General features: G+C 43.9%; 1 protein-coding gene across 9 annotated transcripts in view; it reads right to left on the bottom strand.

Moving 5' to 3' along the window:
* Positions 1-19,753, bottom strand: part of KLHL3 (kelch like family member 3) — a 133,825-nt gene that overhangs the window by 27,658 nt on the left and 86,414 nt on the right. For all 9 annotated transcript variants that reach the window (XM_036897666.2, XM_057490904.1, XM_057490903.1 and 6 more), the window contains 2 exons: positions 9,986-10,102; positions 6,273-6,422 (listed from right to left, as the gene is read on the bottom strand). In XM_036897666.2, coding sequence (XP_036753561.1) covers positions 6,273-6,422; positions 9,986-10,102 — 267 coding nt within the window. The remainder of the gene's footprint in view (positions 1-6,272; positions 6,423-9,985; positions 10,103-19,753) is intronic.

Raw genomic sequence — 19,753 nt, forward strand, 5'->3', positions numbered from 1 at the left:
CTCTCTTCCATTCATGAAAACGTTTACTACTGCTCACCCTGTGCCGGACTCCAGGCTGTGGGCCAAGGACACAGACAAATGAGGCTTGCCATCATGGAACCTCAAGTTTAGTGGAGGAGATATTCTAGAAGAGACCCCTAAACACCTCCCAGAAGTGTCAACCTAGCACACTCAGTCATCTCCTGGAACTACCGTCCCTGTTTTTCAGAAACCCACAAAGTGATCACCAACATGACATCTCCATCTTCAGTTAAATAACTTTTCTTATCAATTGCACTTCTACACATTAGCAACAAACTATTAGAAATTAGCATTTAAAGAAAAAAACATTTACGGTAGCATCAAAAACTATGAAATCCCTAAGTATCAATCTAATAAAAGACATGTAAGACCCATACACTGAAAGCTAAAATGTTGCTAAGAGAAATTAAAGGAGACCTAAATATATGGAGATATATACCATGTTCCATGGATCAGAAAATTTAGTACAGTAATTACCCTTTCCGTGGTTTCACTTTCCTTGGTTTCATTTACCCTCAGTCAACCACGGTCTGGAGGCAGATGATCCTCCTTCAGACCTGTCATCAGAAGGTCAGCAGTAGCCTAATGCTCCATTCCTATGCCTATGTCATTTACCCCACATCATCTCATCACAGAGGCATTCTGTCATCTCAAATCATCACAAGAAGGGTGATACAGTATAATAAGATGTTTTGAGAGAGAGAAAGACCACATTCAACTAACTTTTATACAGGACATTGTTGCAATTGTTCTATTTTATTATTAGTTATTGTTGTTACTTTCTTATTGTACCTAATTTATAAATTGAGCTTTATCATAGGTATGCATATATAGAAAAAAACATAGTATATATAGAGTTCAGGGCTATCTACAATTTCAGGCATCTACTGGGGGTCTTGGAACATATCCCCCCGTGGATAAGGGGAGACTACTGTACTGTTAATACGCCAATTCCCCACAATCGATCTAAAAATTCAATGTAATCCCTATCAAAATCCCCATAGGCTTTTTTGTAGAAATGGGCTAGCTGGGTCTAAAAGATAAATGGACATCCAAAGGACCTAAAATAACAGAAAATGACTTTGAAGAACAAAATTCACACTACCTGATTTCAAGACTTATTATAAAGCTAGTAATCAAGACAATATCATTTTGGTGTAAAGATCGACAAATAGATAAGAGAAACAAAATAGAGTCTGGAAACAGACCAATACATATACAGTCCATCATTTACAACAATGGTGCCCAAGTAATTCAATGGAAAAATGAGACTCCATCAAATGCCATAGCAAAACTAGACATTCAAATACAAAATAACTGAACCTTAACCTTTATCTCACACACCATATTAAAAAAGAATATCAACATGGATCACAGTCCTAAATGTAAAATCTATTACTTTAAAATTCTAGAAGAAAGCATAGGAAAAAATCTCTGTGGTCTTAGATTAGGCAAAGATTTTTTAGAGGGAACAAAAAATATGTAAATCATAACACAAAAAATTGTTAAAATTAAAAACTTCTGCCCTCTCAAAGATATTGCTAAGAAAATGAAGACAAGGCACAGGTTAGGAGAAAATATTTGTGAAATATATATCTGATAAAAGACTTTGAATCCACAATATAAAGAACTTACAATTCAGTAAGAAAATAACTGAATTATTTAAATGGGGAAAACATTTGAACAGTGACTTCACCAAAGATATACAGATGGCAAATAAGCACATGAAAAGATATTCAACATCTTTAGTCACTAGAGAAATACAAATTAAGAACAAATTGAGATACCACTACATATACCTACTAGAATGGCCAAATTTTTTAAACATATGATAAAGTGGTGAGACTGTAGAGTAACTGGAACTCTCATACATTGCTGATGGGAATGCCGAATCGTACAGCCATCTTGGAAAAGCAGTCTGGCAATTTCTTATAAAGTTAAACATACACTTACCATGCAACCCAGAAGTCTTACTCCTAGGTATTTACCCAAGAGAAATTACATGTGTCCACACAAAGAACTGTAAGCTTTATTTGTAATAGCCAACACTGGACACCCAAATGTCCATCAACCAGAGAATGGATAAACAAATTACAAAGAAAGAGCATCCATACAATGGAATGTTACTTAGCAGTAAAAAGGAATGAACTCCTGATAGGTGCACCAACATGGATGAATCTCAAATGCATTTTGCTAAGAGAGAGAAGGCAAGCTCAGAAGGCTATATACTGCATGATTCCATTTCTATGACATTCTAGAAAAGGCAAAAACTACAAGGACAACAATCAGATCAGTAGTAGCCAGGAGCTGGGTGTGGAAGAAGGGATCTGACTACAAAGCAGCACAAGGGAACTTTTTGGAGTGATTAAAATATTCTATATTTTGACTAATATAGTGGTTACATGACTATATGCATTTGTCAAAATTCATCAAATTGCATCATTAAAAAGAACTAATTTTACTGCAAAATTATTATACCTCAATAAATATGAAATTTAAAAGAAAACAACCTGGGGTTTTGATAATGGGGGAAGTATGCATGTGGAGGGGCAGAAGGTATATGGGAAATCTCTATACCTTCCCCTAATTTTGCTGTGAACCTAAAACTGCTCTAAAAATATAAAGTCTTGATTTTTTTTAAAGTAGTAAATATACTGGAAATGCATCTCTTAAGGAGATGGATGGGATGTTAGAGTGCTTTAATTAAAGGAGATTTTGATGATTAAAAAAATAAAGAAGGAAAAGAAAGGAGTCCTTTTCATCTGCCCTGAAACCTGAACCTGTCCTTGAGAGGCAGTTTGGTATAAGAGGAAAAGCACAGGCATTAGGGTGGAACAGACTTTGGTGTAAACCCCAGCTCTGTACTTAACTAGCTGTGTAACTGGGCAACTTAACCTCTCTGAGGAAACAGTAAAACAGGGCTATGAATAGTGCTGACCTATTATTGTCATGATTTATGAATCATTACAGATGCAATAATCCTCAAGTGATAGTATCCCTCAGCACATTCCTCAAACAAACAGTGGAGATCCTGTCATTAGTTTAAGTGCCTAAACAATGGTGACAGTAGAGTTTGAGAAGTAGGTTGGACGGTAGAACCTTAAATCACTCAAGGATTAAAGTCAGGAGAACAATGAGGCCAAGGGTGGCAATTCCTTTTTTTTTTTAATTCCTTCAACAGATTCAAAGGAACTCTTGGTTCTAGTTGCCTGCAGAAGGCTGTGCGCCCAGGAATCTAAACATTTTCATTCTGAAAATAAATGGTTCCTACGGAGTAGAGGTGGCGGGGGACAGCTTTCGCCACCTGAAACACAGGGTGTACTTTTCTCAACGACACACTCATTGTCCAAAGGGGAGGAGGGGAGCGCAACATGCTTAGGACAGGCTCAGACACACACTTGGCTTTGATTTTTAAAACTGACTTTAGTGGGTTTATGAGGTAAAAAGCTAGATATAGAGTCTAGAAAAGGTGAGGTCACTGGGTATGGTCTCCACGCAAAGAAACTGGGCCAGCTTTGCACCTTAGCTCCAGAATACACTCTCCAGGAAAAGATGTAAGTGACCTGGTATCATATAGTATGAGAACCTCAGTTTCCAAAGAGAAAAGCCACCAAGACACACAACAATGCCAGCTGAAAACTCAGGGTATACGAAGCCTCTTCCACAAAAAACAACAGTACAGCTTAGAATCAATATTTCAAGACCCAACCTGGTGGGAATTCAGATCATAGTGAAGGTGGTATTCACATCGATGGGGGAAAGAGATCATTCAGTACAATAACTTTGGGGCAACTGACTCATCATTTGCAATTATTTCAAATAAAACTGGATTCCTAGCCTCCTCCTTACAACAAAATAAGTTCTAAGTACATCAAAGATTCTAATTGAAAACAGAAATCATGAAAGTACTTGAAAACATGGGAGCGTTTTCTAAAGATTTCTTCTTTTTCTAGAGATCATTTATTTCAATTATTTTTTAAATCTGAAAGTAGGGAAAACATTTCTAAGCATGATACAAAACCCAAGCTATGAATCAAAAGACAGGTTAATCTGACTACTTAAAAACTGTTTCTGGGGGTTCAAAAAATGGTACAAATTAAGAGGCAAACCTCAAACTAAGAAAAATATTTAAAATACATACAAAGGTATAATCTCTTTAAGGCAAAAAGAACCCTTAAAAACCATTATTGAAAAACACACAGCCCAAAAGAATGGCCAAAGGACATGAACAGAGAATTCCCTGCCCCCCCAAAATACAAATGCCAACAATCATATGAAACCAAGATTAATCTACCTTAACAATTAAAGAAATACAAACTAAAACAAGATGCCATCTTTTAAAGAATATTTGAGACACAAATGTTTATAATACAAAAAAAGTGGAAAGTATTGCAAGGCCCACAATACTGGACAGTTAAATAAATAGTAGTACATAAATATAATTAAATACCAGGTACTGTTGGAATTTAAATGCTGATTTTGCTTATTCTGATAACAATTGAAAGCAATCTGTAGCATATGGTTGAATAGGAGAACAAAATTTCAATCTGTGTAGCAAGGTTCCATTTATCTAAAAAGTGTAATTTTTATCTATTTGTGAATAAGTGCACAGAGATATGTCTGGAAGAAAATTTACCAAAATGACAGCAGTGATTGCCCCTGGGTGGAGAAATTTCAGTTAAGTTTTACTTTATTTCAAAATTGCAATACCTTTTCAATAATCCACAGTGAGCACATATTTCTATAACTAAAGAAAGCTAATTATTTTCATTTTGAAAAATATGAAGAAGTTTCAATGTGATATTTCAACACAACAGAACAAAAAGCACCAATGTGCAGTCAGGCAAATGGCCAGACCAAGGCCCTTGCCTGGTGGCTGCCCCTTCTCACGTGTACTAGGCTACCAGAGGCAGACAGGTTCTCTTAGGTTTACAAAGATGAAGCCAGGTGCTGGACGGTATGGGCTTAGAGAACAGGTCTGGTGGGTGAGAAAGACAATTCAAGCACTGGTTCTATCACATCAGTGGTGTTGACCTTGGGTAGTCAATCTCTCTGACCCTCAGTCTCCTCTTTGCAGAACTAGGGTACCAGCCTCTACCTTATAGGGCTATTGAGAGGATCAAATAAGATAAACATGTGGTATCTTCAGCTTACTGCTTCTCACCTAAGCAGCGCTCAGTGAATGTCAGCTGCTTGTATGATTACCTGGGACATTTGTAACCTTCATTCACATGGCAACTACTAAGTTCTCCGTGATCCAAGGTCACAGAGCAGAGTGGAAAGAAGGAACTGCAACCTCAGAGGATCTAAACACCTGGTCTTGGACAACATGCTTCTCCAGTCCTCGGAAACCCTTCTTGGAAGCAGCAAGCAAGGAGTATGACAGCCAGCCAGGAACAGGAGGATAAAGCAAGGGCCTAAATAATTCCGTGGCGCTACCCACGGTGCAGTCAAGGAGCCAGCGTGACTCACTCCTCTCCTCCCACCTCCCCTCTGGGTTGGCTGGGACCTTACGCCAGACATCAGCACGTTAGGATTCTAGAAAGACTGCTGGAATGTCAAGCCGGAAAGGGCTTCTGAGATTACCTGGCGCAGTGTCTTTCATTCTGCGGGGGAGGGACCGGAGGACCAGAGAAGGGGAGGGGCTCCAGGGAGCGGCACAGTCGGATCCCAGCGCAGGCCCCTGACCACGGGTCCCCCCTACACTTACCCTTCCCTCCCCCAGGCTATCTCCTACAAGGTCTCAGTTCCCCATTCCTTCCCCTGCTTTACTACCTGTCAGACTCTTGAAGAGCCTGTCCTCTGCTCCGGCAGCCTTAACTGACTTTCACGGCTCCGCAGTGAGGGAAGAATCAGGCTCGGACTGTTCTGATTCAAAGACTGGCCTAGAAAGAGGACTTGACTGTCTAGTTAAGCCATCACTAAGAGTCACACAGCCATTCCTCTGCTTCCAATAGAAACAGAGCCCAAACCATGGTGTGAAACAAGAACGGGAGGAGAGGAAAGAGCTCTGGGTTTTTCTCAGACCTCCCTGGTGACCCTGGAGGTTACCTTGAAACTCTTAGGAAAGGAAGAGTCCAGAAGAGAGAGGTACTAGCAGTTTCAAGGGGAACCAGCAGACTCCACCGACCAGGTTGTAAATGCAAGCAAGACGCAGGGCAGCTGCGGGTGAGGGGAGACCTGGAGGCAGGGGTGGAAGGCCGCTTTCCAAGGGCACATCCCGAGCTGGCAGTGACTGGGCTGGGGCTTACCTTGGGCAGGCTGACAGGAGTCCTGGGCTTGGTCCTTGGGTTCTTAATCAAGAGCCTCTGATCCAGAGGAAGCAGATGGTATTTCATGGCCTCGATGAGGAAGTCCTTACAGGTGTTGTTGTTCTTTATCAAAGCTTCCTCTTCCACTGTCTGCAGGTAATAACCACAGTGACCCAGGAGCAGAGCTTGGCCACCTCTCCCAAGCTGTCTCCCAGGCCAAGTCATTCCTGCATCCCCGCGCTCATTCACTCCCACACGTCGCAGATCCCAAGGAAAATTCCAGAGTTACAACTTAGCGCCCGCCTCCCGCATCTCAAGAGCACGGTGCAGTGACTGATTGCGCCCTCACGTCCAACAGGCAGGGATACAACCTCACTGGTTGCGTGTGTTTGTTAGCTGGCTAAATGAGATGATGCAAAGCAAAGACAATTAGACGTCCTGGAAGTTTCATTCCACGTTTCCTCCTGGTTTGAATGCATCCTAACGTTTAGGGCAAATGGTGAGACATTTGAGAGAGAGGGAGAGAAAGACGACGAGGGTAGGATCCATCGGCCAACCTTTGGAGGCTTGGAATAAAACAAGGTGATAGCCAAAAAGAAGAATTCATAGCCATTTCCTTACAGTGAAAGCCTCCCTGAGAGAAAAACTAGCCAGTGAGGTGCTCTGTAACACAGCAGTGATAGCAGAGCAGAAAGAGTGTCCTGCACAAAAGTCCTACTTACTGACCTCACCTTGGACCACATTCTAAGCTGCGATTGTGGCTGCCTCTCCCTTCATTCCAGAGCTGCGGACCTAAGCAGGAGATGCACAGGTGTAAACCTAAATGTTTCATCAGCAAGGCCACGTGTGAGGCCATGCTGCTGCTCTTTCTCTCCAAGCTCTGTCGTCTGGCCTAGGCCAGACTGCTATGTGGCGTATCTGTAAGGGCTGGTGTGGGCTTCGGAGGCCACTTGACGTTTTCTTTGCTGGAGAATTTGGAAGCTACTGGGAGAGGCCATTTCCAGTCAATGGCTAACACTGATTGAATGTCTCCTGGTTGGGCAGCCCAGTGCTGGACCCTGGGAAGAAAATGATGAACAAGATAAGGGCTCTGACCCTGAGGCCCTCCAGTCCAATCAGAGAATGCGAAGGGCCTCCCCACCTCAATGACCTCACCCCTCAAGCTGGCCGTGCACGACCTGACTGAGCCTCTCCTGGGTCCCTGCTTGTGACTAGGCATGAAAATGTGCCCAGGGCCACCACCTGCCGGGCAGCTTTGGAGCTGGCAGGAGAAGAAGGACTGGTGCAGCAGGGCCTTTGTCACCCCTGGGCACCTGCTTCCCCGGATGTAATCATCCCTAGGAACACTCCATTTTCTTGGAGGGTTTTTTTTTTTTTTAACACCTCTCCCCCAACTGAGGGACTAAGCTAGGCTGGAACAAATCATAAACTTCCAGTGCCAGTTAAAAAAATGAAAAGAGTGGGAAAAGATCTCTAAAAAAAAGTCTAGGAGGAAGGAGAAATGCATGAACAGCTCCCTCTCCCAAAGATCTTGTTCAGCTTGAACGAAAAGCATCCCCCAACCCTTGCCTCTGGGAGGCAGTGCCCCGTGGTACAGTTTTAATTGGGGATGGTGAAAAAGTTTTAGAATAGACATGGTAATGGCTGCACAGCATAATGAATGCAATTAATACCACTGAACTGTACCCTTAAAAATGGTTCAGATGATAAAATTCGTTATATATATTTTATCACAATAAAAAAAATTAAGATATGCACTTACTACCATGTTTTTAAATATTTAGTAAAGCCTAAACATTGTCAGCTATTGAAACAAGAAAGAAAAGAACACATCCCCCAGAAGTGCCTGCTGGGGCAGGTCTGCGCAGGGCTTCCCTTTCTGTCCCTCCTCCTCCTCCATCGCCATCGGTCATCCCCAGCCAGGTCACCCTGGTTTGAAGTTTCAAGGTCAAATGAGTGTTAATGGAACATCCTCTTCCGGAGGTGATCCGAAAACAGCTCCTTTAAAAAAAAAAAGGGTCCCACACAACAGTTCTCACGCCCAATGCCTCTCACCCCTTTCTTCTCCTGCTTTGCCGTGATAACCCAGGAACTATTTTCCAGTATCTCTGTGAAGTCTCAGTTGTAGATGCTGACGGAGGCTGTGACTAGGGCTCTCTAAGGCCCCTTTAGCTTTCCCCGGGCGCAGGTCCACAAGCCGCCCCAGCTCCCTGCGGGAGCAGGACCGCGCTGGGTGCCAGCTGTCCACCTCTACCTTTGGTCAGCTTCCCACGGGACAGGGGAGGTCCGACTCGGACACCGCAACTCAGGCCACTTCAACTCCTCGGCTTAGGGGCTTTATTTCCCAGGAAGGACGCGCCGCCAGCAGGTGGCAGTGGTACCACCCGAAGTGTGAAACGCAGGGGCTACGGAGGCGTGCGAGGGTATCCCGCTGACCTGAGCAGACGGCTGCTGTTCAGAGACTCAGAGAACGTCTCACTAACCCCTTAAACCTGCGGTCAGCAGTGCCCGAGCTGAGGACTTTACAAGACCCTGTGAGGACGCTCTCTCCTGCTACTACCCACGGTACCGGTGGTCGTAAAGGCAGAGCACTATCAGCTAGCGTTCGCTCGACACCGGGTTGCAGGCTTTGCATGGCGTATCTCATTCTATCTCCAAGCAATCCTAAAGAGAAGGTGCTGTTTTCACCAGAAGAGAAGACCTAGACTTCGAAAGGCTGAGTATTTGCCCAGCGTTAGACGGCTGGGAAGTGACAGAATGAGGCTGCCGGGCTGCTGAACCTCCTCTCCCATCCTCGCCTCCCACCGTCCCTTCCTTCAGAGGCTTCACGGGGACAGCTGCTGAGGGCTGGCCTACTGCCTCAGTGTTTTGTTTTGTTCATATACAAGTTTTTATCCTCTGACTGCTTGTAAGAGTATCTAATGCCAATGGAGAAACAGAGCAGAACGTATTCAAGGTGGGAGCCTACCTAGTGGAAGGTGTTTGCTTTAGAACCAGACACACTTGGACTTGAACCCTAACCCTGGCCTACCAGCTGGTGACACCAGATAAATCCCAACCTCCATAAGCCTCAAAGCCCACATGTGCAAAAAGGGGGTTGTAACCTTTGCCTGCCTGGGTTGTCATAAGGATTAAACAAGAAAACACACAGTACTATAAAGTCATCCATAATTGCTTTCTTTCCTTCTCAGTGGAAGGAGAAGCAATATGTGAGGGGCTACCAGTGAGAGGCTAGTTTTTATACTCCTGAATCGGTCTCCAAGTTTCCTAAAACTAAGACAAAGAGAGAATATAGAAACATTATGGAAATGACGCCTCTAAAAGGAGCTAACATCTACTGAACATTTGTTATGCCAGCTCCATGCTAAACACCTAATTTGCATACTTACGATTTCTTGGGTCCTCACAACCCTGCTGGGCTTATTATAAAATCTGTTCTATCAAAGGAGAAAGTGAGGCTTGAGGAGGTTAAATAAAAAGTCAAAGCTAACAAATAGTAGAGCAAGGACTGAAACCTAAGTGTCTTATTCTCAAACTTATGCTCTTAAACCTTACACTAACATGCCTCACACTTAACCCAGTGGCTTGGTGTCCTCAAACCATACAAAAGACCCAAAAAGCGCCTCGGCCTCTCCATACAGCCAGGGCTGCCCATGAATGTTCCTAGAGGTTGGGGTGAATGGGGGCATGCTTGGTCGCCCCCCAGCACTCACCTGCACCAAGTAATCCCTAGGTAAGAGAGGGAGACGGACATGTTCCATCAGCTCTGCCATGTGCTCTAAACGGGTTTCTTTCTCATAATTGATCCATGAAATCACAGCTTCAAATACCTATAGAGAAAATCAACACAGGTAACTTTAGCAAAGCAAAAACAGCTTTCAAACAACTTCTGCAAACTGAAAACAGAAGAAAAAAGCCACAGGTCATCCACAAAGGTCTTTAACCTAAGGCTCCATATTTAAAATAAAACAAAGACATTAAAAAACTTTATTTACTGGCTGACATCAGAGAGTGATCACACACACACCGGCTGTGATAAACCTGCTACCCAAAATGTAAAACATCAAGGTTCATTGCAAAATAAAAATCAGTTCCGATAGTTATTTAAGGATAGAAATAGAGAGCAGTAACTCTGAACCAAATGTCATGAAGATTGCTCAAGAGGACCAGAAGCCCTGGGGGTGATGCCATCATGCCCTTCACATACACCCCTTTTCTTCAATGATCTCCCATGTCTGGTTAGTACAAAATAAAAACAGTAAAAATATCCTCTGCCAAAAGTTGGTGGTAATGGTGAATGTGACACCAAATGACAGAAAATGGCAAAAATTTCTCCTTGGGTTTAAGTTCTCCTTTGAGGAGAGAGTTCATGTCCACACAAATCAGAGCTGGGCTGGGCACCAACATGGAGGACCTGTGGTCTGGGTGTTTGATGTTTGCCTTGCTCGAGGAGAAGGCCAAAATCACACTCTGCACCACCACATACACTCCGGCAGCTAAAAATCAGAGTTGGTAAACCCGCAGGGAAGCCAGCACTGTTTTTTGAAACTCAATTAACATGGCTTTTTAAGAGTAGAGGGAAGAATTTGACAATATCAATCAGATCTTTAAGTGCACATTTACAAACTCCAAGTCTACAGCTCTGCCTACAAAATACAAAAGTTTCCAAGATTACGTGTTCCAATATGTTGGGGCAGCAGTTTTGTAACAGGATAAAAAAGGAAGCAACCTAAAGCTCACTAATGGACGAATCACTTAACTAATGTCTGTACCATGAGATATTTTCAGCTGTTCCAAAGAATTAAAACAAAACACCTTCTTGTGCCAGAAAGCAAAGAAAGTACTCAAAGGTTAAGGGGGATAAAGTCAGACACAGAGCCAACTAGGTAGGACTTCCATTGCCAGCATCTGGAGCAGTTTGAACATCAAAGAGAATAATGAAGAAATCAAATTGGTGCTGGTTCGGGGCTGGCGGTGGGAGACAGGGAGAGGTGACTTGGAAGGTGCCACAGGAAACTTCCTGTGGTAAGGTGTATGTTTGACATCTTCATATGGTGGAAACTAGGTGGAAGTTACGTGGGTATGTGCATTTGCCAAAACTAATCAGATTGTATGCTTCATATCTGTACATTTCATTCTATGTAAATCATACTCGATTTAAAATATTCCTAATTAAAAGCAAAAGTCAGCAATGAATCATAACCAATGGTTAAAAAAGAGAGTCCAGGAGCCCATAAGAATTTGGTAGGAAGTGTGGGAAGGGCTCTTCTTCACAGAAAAATGCCAGCTACTAAAGGTAGAAGGAATGACAGAATTAGAAAAATATCATTTTGCACCCACCAATGTAATAACTGTTTCAGCAAAGAGCTTCAGTGGTTGCTAAAATCGTTGGGTGAAAAGTTATTTGGGGAACAAGATGTAGACAGTTCTCAAAATATCACCTCACAGATTACTTATTAATTACAGGGGGAGCAGGGAACTGGGGAGAGAGCCTTAAAAGGGGAAATGTGACAGACAGATACCACCTTTAACAAGAGATCAAAGTTAGCACCACCAATAACAGGACAAACATGGTGTAGTCCTGACTGTGATGTGATGGGAAGAACAAAGACAATTCCATGTTTGGAACATTCTGTAGGACAGCTGGACTGGATTCTTCAAAACTGTTAATAGGAAAGACAGAAAAGAAAAAAAAAAAACCAGGGAGAGAGTTCTAGATTAAGAGGATTTAAGGACATGAGAACTAAATGAAGGAAGCAGAGGTGAGGGGAGGGGAGGGAAAGAGCAGTATGTATGTATAGTTTTGCTCCCAGTTCTGTAAAAAATAACCTATTTTTTTCTAAATAACATAAACACACACACCACGGAAATCCTTGTCTCATTTCCTTTTTAAGTTATCAACTTTCATAGAACGATATCCCTCACACTCTTCGCATTATTTCGTGAATCATGTGTTTCTTCAACTAGCCCTTAAGCTTCATGAGAACAGGGACCTTGTTTTATTTGCTGGCACATAATACACACACTCAAATACTTGTTGAATAAATGGATGGACAAATGAATTAAGAACAAGCATGTAAGGAGGCAGTGGAACCTAAGCAGACTGGAGCAGAGGGCAGGACTGGAGAGAAGGGGCTGGAATCTTGGTGGGGAGGGCAGAGCCAGGACGCAGATGCCGAGAAGCCTGGCTTTACCAGGTGAGGACTATGCGGTTACAGTCCCTCTCTCCCTTGCATTGTGGTTACCCACCTTCCTTGCACCCCCCACTACTAGACTGTGAGATCCTGCAGGGTGAGGAGTGTACCTGCTCGTCTCTGCACCTCCTGCCGCCTCGCACCATGACAGGCACAGAGCAGGTGGCTGGCTGAGAAAGCTTGGCTGAGGAATGACCTGCAAATCCGCGAGTAGATGGGATTTACCGGTCACGCCCTTCCCCGTCAATCAGCTCGGTCTTTGTTATAAAAAGGGAAAAAGCAAGCTGAGTCTAACGAAGTTGATGTTTAACCTTATCTTTATTTTTGGCTTGACTTGTCTAACTGGTTCTGCTTAGTCGCACTGTTTACCTGCTCAGCTGTGAAAGGCCCAGCGCTCAGCAACAACGGTGACCTTCTGAGCAGCAGAGAAGTCCACATATTTTTTCACTTAGACTTCATGCTTGAATAATATAAACAAGCAACTAATCTTCCAACTAGCTTTAGCCTTCACTGTGCCTAAAATCATTCCCAACAGTCCCTCCCATCAACCGTCTGGCCAAGTGTAATTCTGGAGGGAGAATCCCAGGGCAAAATACCTTTGAAACTGAAATTAGTCAAAGGGAGAAATAAAGTGGGAGAAACCTGTTTATTTCTTACAGGCAGTCATCCCAGGTCTCTCGACCCGCCACCCATCCTCTCCTGTCCAGACATGCCCTCGCTGGCCCTTGTAATTACCTATTGATATGAAAACGGACTACTTCTTTCCACCCCTTGGAAACACCTATTGATATGGAGATGCACTAGGGCCAGGGAGAGATTCTGGAAATGTTGCAATTGTACCCACAGCAAGTCAAGAGGGCAACGAGTAACAGCGGCAGTGAGACCCGCGCACACGCCAGGCCCTGTGCCCCGCTCTTCACAAACACTGAAGTCAGTCACCCTGGACTCACACGAGAGCCCAGCACGTGGATGCTCTGACCCCCTGCGAAGTGGCTGCCCAAGTCCAGAGCCAGAAGAGGAGGGCCGGGGTCACAGACCTGACTGCAGCTCACGCTCTTACCCAGCTGCCTCTCAAATGTCTACAGTAGTGGTTGGCAGACTACAGTCCACAGGCCACATTCAGCCTGACACCCATTTTCATAAACAAATGTTATGGGAATGCAACCGCATGCATTTGTTTACGTCTTGTCTGTGACTACTTTAGCACCATAACAGCAGAGTTGAGTTGAGACTCTTAGGGCCCACAAAGCCTAAAATATTTACTATCTGGCCTTTACAAGAAAAGTGTGTCGATCCCTGAACTGTAAACTCTAATCAGAGACCGTGTGGCTTCAATCATGGGACAGGGTGATGCCTCCTCTGAAGAAAATATTTTTCATGGGTCTCATGATGAAATAATCAGCTACCACAAAGCACTCTAAGGGTTTCACTGTTAAACAAAGAAATAGCATCATTTCCTCACTGCTTCATACTCTAAAAACTCTTTCTTGAGTGCTACAAGGTTGCTATGTGGAAAGGAGACAGAGAAAATCAGATTTCATAGTCCCGGACTCACCACACCGCTGACGTAGGCACAAGCCTTGGCCAGAGAACACCAGGTGAACCGACCCTCTGGTTATCCTGGCCAGCGAGCCAGACTGCACTTGTACTCTGCCAGTGAAGTGATGAGCCCTGGGGTACTTACCCTGCTTGCCCAATGTGTCCTGAGGATCAGTAAGGGGGTGCTCAAATTAAAATAGGCAGGGCAGTGGCCTGGCTAGGGGAAAGGTCCAGGTGATTCACAGCAAAACACAGAATGCAGTGAGGGGGGACTAATTCTGACAGCATTAGGGACAAAAATGTAGGTTCTTGCACATGGACCTAATTTGTTACTCAAGATTTGACTAACTTTATTAAACAATAGGCATAGTACAAGGCATTTTACATGCATGACCGTATTTAATCTACCAAAAACTCAGTGAAGTAGGTATCACTGTTCACATTTTACAGATGAGGAAAGCCTCGGATAGGTTAGCAACTTGTCCAAGGTTACACTGCCAGGCAGCGGGTCTGGGATGTAAACTCATCTCCAATGCCAAAAACCAAGGTTCTAACATTACGCAGTATTGCCCATCTCAGAAACACAATTAGTTGAAAAACCTGGGCACACTGCTGAGCTGGGAAACTACATTCCTAAACCCATAACCCTAATTACACCCCACAGGTCTTCCTTAGACATCTCCCCCATACTCTTTTTCTGTCCTAGGGATTGAGCCAATAACATTTGCCAAATTATTGCTGTGATTTTTCAATCAAGAAGATAGTACTTCTAGACACAAGAACGATTCAGTCAGATTTCTGCTGTTGTTTCTTAAAACAAAGCTTGACAAGAACTACATTACCTATACTCCACCCTCGCTGCCACACGCAACACCAGGGACAGCTGGGAGCAGTGGTGTGCTGGAGCCGGAGCTCATCATGCCTGTTTCTTCCCTACTCAGTTTAAGAGACTAATCACACTATCAGTTTGAAACCAACCTTGGTGGAAATATTTACACCATAGAAATTAGAAAATGAATCAGCAAATGATTCAAGCCTTTCAGAATATTTTTGGAGAGCCCGTTGTTAAACACTTCCCAGCATACCACAGGCTAGGAGAGTTCCTGGTCTGACCCCGCCCTAGACTCTAGGAAACCCACCCCGTGGCACTCCTCTTTCTGACAGTATCATCATCTTACGGTTTTCCAGAGCACTTAAGAACTCTTTTTTGTACTTGCTTCATTTCAGACCCATAAGGGCCCTGGGAAAGAGCTACAGTCACCCCCGAAAGGGAAAAGGGAGGCAGAGAGTGGGAAAGTGGTCCAGCCAACATGACCCAGCTACCTGGCGACAGAGAAACAAGGAGAACCACTGGCTTTCTGTGCACACTTCCACAGCACCCTGCACATTTCCCCCATAGCACCTTTCAGTTTGGACTCATACATTTATTTGGGTACATATTTGATAAAATCTGTCTCCCTCATGTGATGTTAAGTTCCATGCAGGCAGGGATCTTATGTTTATCTGCTCACAAACGTCTCTCCCATGACTAACACACTATCTGCCACATAGAAAGCGCTCAATAAATATTTACTGAGAGAATGAATAAATTAATCAGAGCAGGAATGATTGGGGTACATGGTTCTCTTTCTACAGCAGCACACTGCCAAATATCTCATACAAACAACAAAAACAAAATTAAACAATGATATTGCCTTGCCTGGAAATTGTTCTTCATCCTTCCACTACTGCACACAGCCAGTAAAAAGTCTGCACTATGATTCTGCAAATAATTTTTTTTAAAGGACTGGATTAACAAAAGAAAAAAAACAGTTTGACAGAAATACCTGCAAGGTGAGAGACTACTTCAGATTTGAGCTTGACCCAAGGATGGAAAATTCCTTCCGGTCAATCTAGCTTCCGGCGGACTGAGCCGACTTGGAAGGAATCCTGCTCCATAGCTCCAAATAAGTGAAAATGATTATTACAAAAAAATTAAGATTTGAGCCATACTCAGAAGCAAGAGGGAAATGATCAAGTGCTTTAAATAAGAAGGAATTCAGATCTGGCAGCTGAATGGAAGCTGAGGCCAAAATGGCTCCCAGGCTCATACAATTCAGATACGGGCTTTAATGGTTCGAACTGGTATCTTATCAGATAAAATATCTAGGCCACAAGCTCCCTGGGGACAGTGTGGCTCTAGCTGCAGACTCGTCTACCGGGACTAGATGAACTCTGCCTTCTGCCAAGGGAATCAGGGAAGCTCACCGTCGCCTGTGGGCTGGGAAATAAAAACTTCATCTTCAACAAACTGGAACCCCAGGATTACACCACGTACAGATGTGGGGTTTGAACCAACATTGTCCAGGTGGTATAAAGGATACTCAGGACAAAAAGGAATACAAAAACTCTTTCCAAACCACTCAACCTGCCCAATAGCGGCACTACCCTGGCGAGCCCTGGGCAACCCAGACTCCCATGGACATAACACCCTCTGAAGATGGTCTCATAATCAAAACTAACAGATCTCTAATGGTTCAAGCTGCCAAAAGGGAAATCAAGAGATGCACTAAATCATAGACTATTTGGGGCAACCAAAGAAAGGCAGCCTCAGACTATTCTCAGAATACTAGGGGTAGGAAATTTCTGCAGTAAAGGGGTTCTGGGACCAAATGAGCCTGAGAAACCCATCATACCTATATCCCCAAATCTCCTTTAGAGATTCACAAGGTTCATTAACATACAGAAGCTCCACTCCCAGCCTCGTCTCCCACTACCCCCATTCAAAAACCCTTGATTCTCATCAAACAGCTTACTCTTTCCCCAAGTACAATAAGTTATTCCAAACTCCATGCTTGTATTCTTACAATTCCTTCAACCTGAATGACTTCCCAGAACGTTACTCTCTCATTCTCCTAGTTTTAGCTCAAATATTCCCTTTTTTATGAGGCCTGACCCACCCAACAATCTGGAATAAAATGCTCCAATGTGCTTTCCTTGAACTTTGATTACAGACAACTATGTGTCTTGGCTACATACGGATGATACATGTTTTCCAGCCTGTCTGTCCACCAGACTGCAAGCTCTTGAATAGCAATGACTAAGTGTCACTCACCTCTGTCTCCCTGTCAGGGTAGATGTGCATTAATAAAGAGCAGGGGCCTGAGAGGGTGACACAATCAGTTTCAAATCATGCAGCTGTTAACAAGCCTGGCTTCCTCCTCTGCAAAATGGAGACAGTAATCTCTGCCTGCAAGTTGGGGTGAGAACTAGAAATGATATGCTAAATAGTATTTTGGGCAAAAGAAGTCAGATGCAAAGGTACACACATACACACACACACACACACACACACACACACACCAATATTCCATTTATACAAAGTTCAAAAACTGGCAAAACTTATCTATGAGAAGTCAAAATAGTAGTTACGCTTCTCAGGGTGGAAGGCAGTGACAGGAAGGGAGCTCTGGGGTTCTCTTTATCGATCTGGGTGCTAGTTATGTGGGTGTTTCACTCTGCAAAAAGCTGAGGTGTGCATTTTTTATTTGTTCATGTCTCTGTGATCTTACTTCAATATAAACATCACTTAAAAAAAAAAAAGAGATGTGTGCGATGTACCCGGAGAACAGTGGGAAGTCACGGTAGATTTTTGGTCACAGCGCTTTGGTATTCTTCTGCTCACAGGTGCTTACTGAATTGCACTTCCTGTAAAAGAGCAATGCTGCGGTGGGGGCCCACGCCAGACCCTTGTGTGTCGGCTGAGAAGTTGGCACCTCTAAGTGCTGACCTCAGTGAGGCGGGGCTGCCCGCTGCTCAGCCTAGGCAGGAGGACGTACCTGCTCAATCACTGGATGATGCCATGGCAGCAAGTACTCAAGCTCAGACCAGCCCCCTGGCCAAGGAGCTCCAGCCTGCATCCCACACCCACCACTGGCTAGAGGGGCTAAGGATTCAGATAGGAGGGCATGCAACACTAATGATCCTGGGAGACAAGGGCTCAGTCCCTTCCAGAAGAGATCAGAATTTGGTCCCTGATTCCATTGTTAGGAGACAACAATACATTGAAAATGTGATCACACAAAGAGAAACTAATCTGCAGTTCCCACTGGAATATACACTTGACACTGGTCTTAATTTTTTGGGAGACCTAACCAATTTCTCCCTAACCTGCACCTAAAATGTGGACCAGTTCCCCGTTAGTACTCACTCTGAAGACCTCAACAGTGTTTCATAAGAAGACATGGACTTCTTGATAAGTAGAAACATATTTACCCCCTAAGAAAGCAAAGACTGAGAAAAGCCCAATAACCAGCAATTCAGTGGCAAAAAGAACCCAGGAGCCATCTCTCTTCTCCTCAGATGGGGCTTGTCCCGGAAGGTTATTTTCCCTGCCCTGGGTCACTGAGTCTGTCCAAGGTGAGAGTCAAACTTTGGGTCACAAAGTGGAATCCTATAAACAGGCTGTCTGCTCACAAGCTCAGCTCTGACCCCGAGACACCTCCCATGCAGAGGAATCTGGTGACTGGGAGAGACTAGCTCCTCTCTATCTTCGTTCTATCTTGGGGTGGGGGCGCGGACTGTCTTACCCAGAGAACTAGAGATTCTGTGACTCCTACCAGATCCTCTTGTCCTCTCTCAAATTCACAGGATTTATAAAACAAAAAACTATATGAAGGAAAAACAAGAGAGAAAATGGCAAAGATCCATGCCTCCTCTGATCTCCAGTTCCCACATTTGTCCTTTTTCTCTGGAAAAATGTTAAAATTATTCCCATGACCTCAGCTGGCTCAGAGCAGAGTCTAGCCCCTGGACCCCTCAGGGAACATCTGTTCAGTGCCTCCATGGGGCCTCCAGGGCTCTGTGTCAGGGGCTGTGCAAGACACAGTTATGGCTGCAGTGCCCTCACGGCCCTCAGGGAGTTTGAGTGCATGGGAGGAGTAAGGCGTGGGCAAAAGCAAGTGATGTTGCAGGAAGAACAGTACCTGAGCCCTGGAAGAAGCCCAGACATGGCTGAGGGGCTGGGGATGCTGAGGAGCACTCAGAGGCCACTACCACTCTCCGCCCCTGCTGGGCACCCAGCCCCAGGTCATGGAGCCCCCCAGACCAATATGGACTCCGGGGAGAGAAAGGCCCCAGTCAACAGTTACTAATAGTAGTAACAGTAGTGGTATAGGTAGTAATAATAGCAGCAATAATCATATCTTACAGTAATGAACACTTTCTGTATCCTAAGTACTTTCTATATATCAACTGATTTCATCTTCAGAACAACCCTATCAGATACTATACTATCATTAACCTCCTTTTACAGATGAGAAAATTAAGACTTAGAAAGGTTCTTTTACTCATTCATTCAATATTTCTTAGTGTCTACCATGAACCCAATGGCACTCTAGCAGTGGCCATGAGACAAAGTCCATGACTCTGCACAGTACACAGATTCAGGTGGGAGACTCACTTGCCCGGGGCACTGAGCTTATTAAACCACCGGAACCGGATTCAAACACAGCCACTCTGACTAAGACCTGTACTTTCAATCACCCAAAACACAAACTGCCCTGAGCTAGCCACTGGCACTTACAATCATCATTAACATTAAAATGTCATATTTCCTCTATTTTAAGATACATAGGTTTTTCACATTTTAATGTCTTAAATCTGGCTGCATTTTATAGTATATGCTGAAAGAAATCTGCAGACAACAAAGTAAGTCGTAATACGGCTGATATCACTGTTCAAGTGTGGATTTAGCTGAATACAGGTCGA

The sequence above is a fragment of the Manis pentadactyla genome, chromosome 13 (genome assembly GCF_030020395.1).
Source record: "Manis pentadactyla isolate mManPen7 chromosome 13, mManPen7.hap1, whole genome shotgun sequence".
In the NCBI taxonomy this organism is placed as follows: domain Eukaryota; kingdom Metazoa; phylum Chordata; class Mammalia; order Pholidota; family Manidae; genus Manis; species Manis pentadactyla.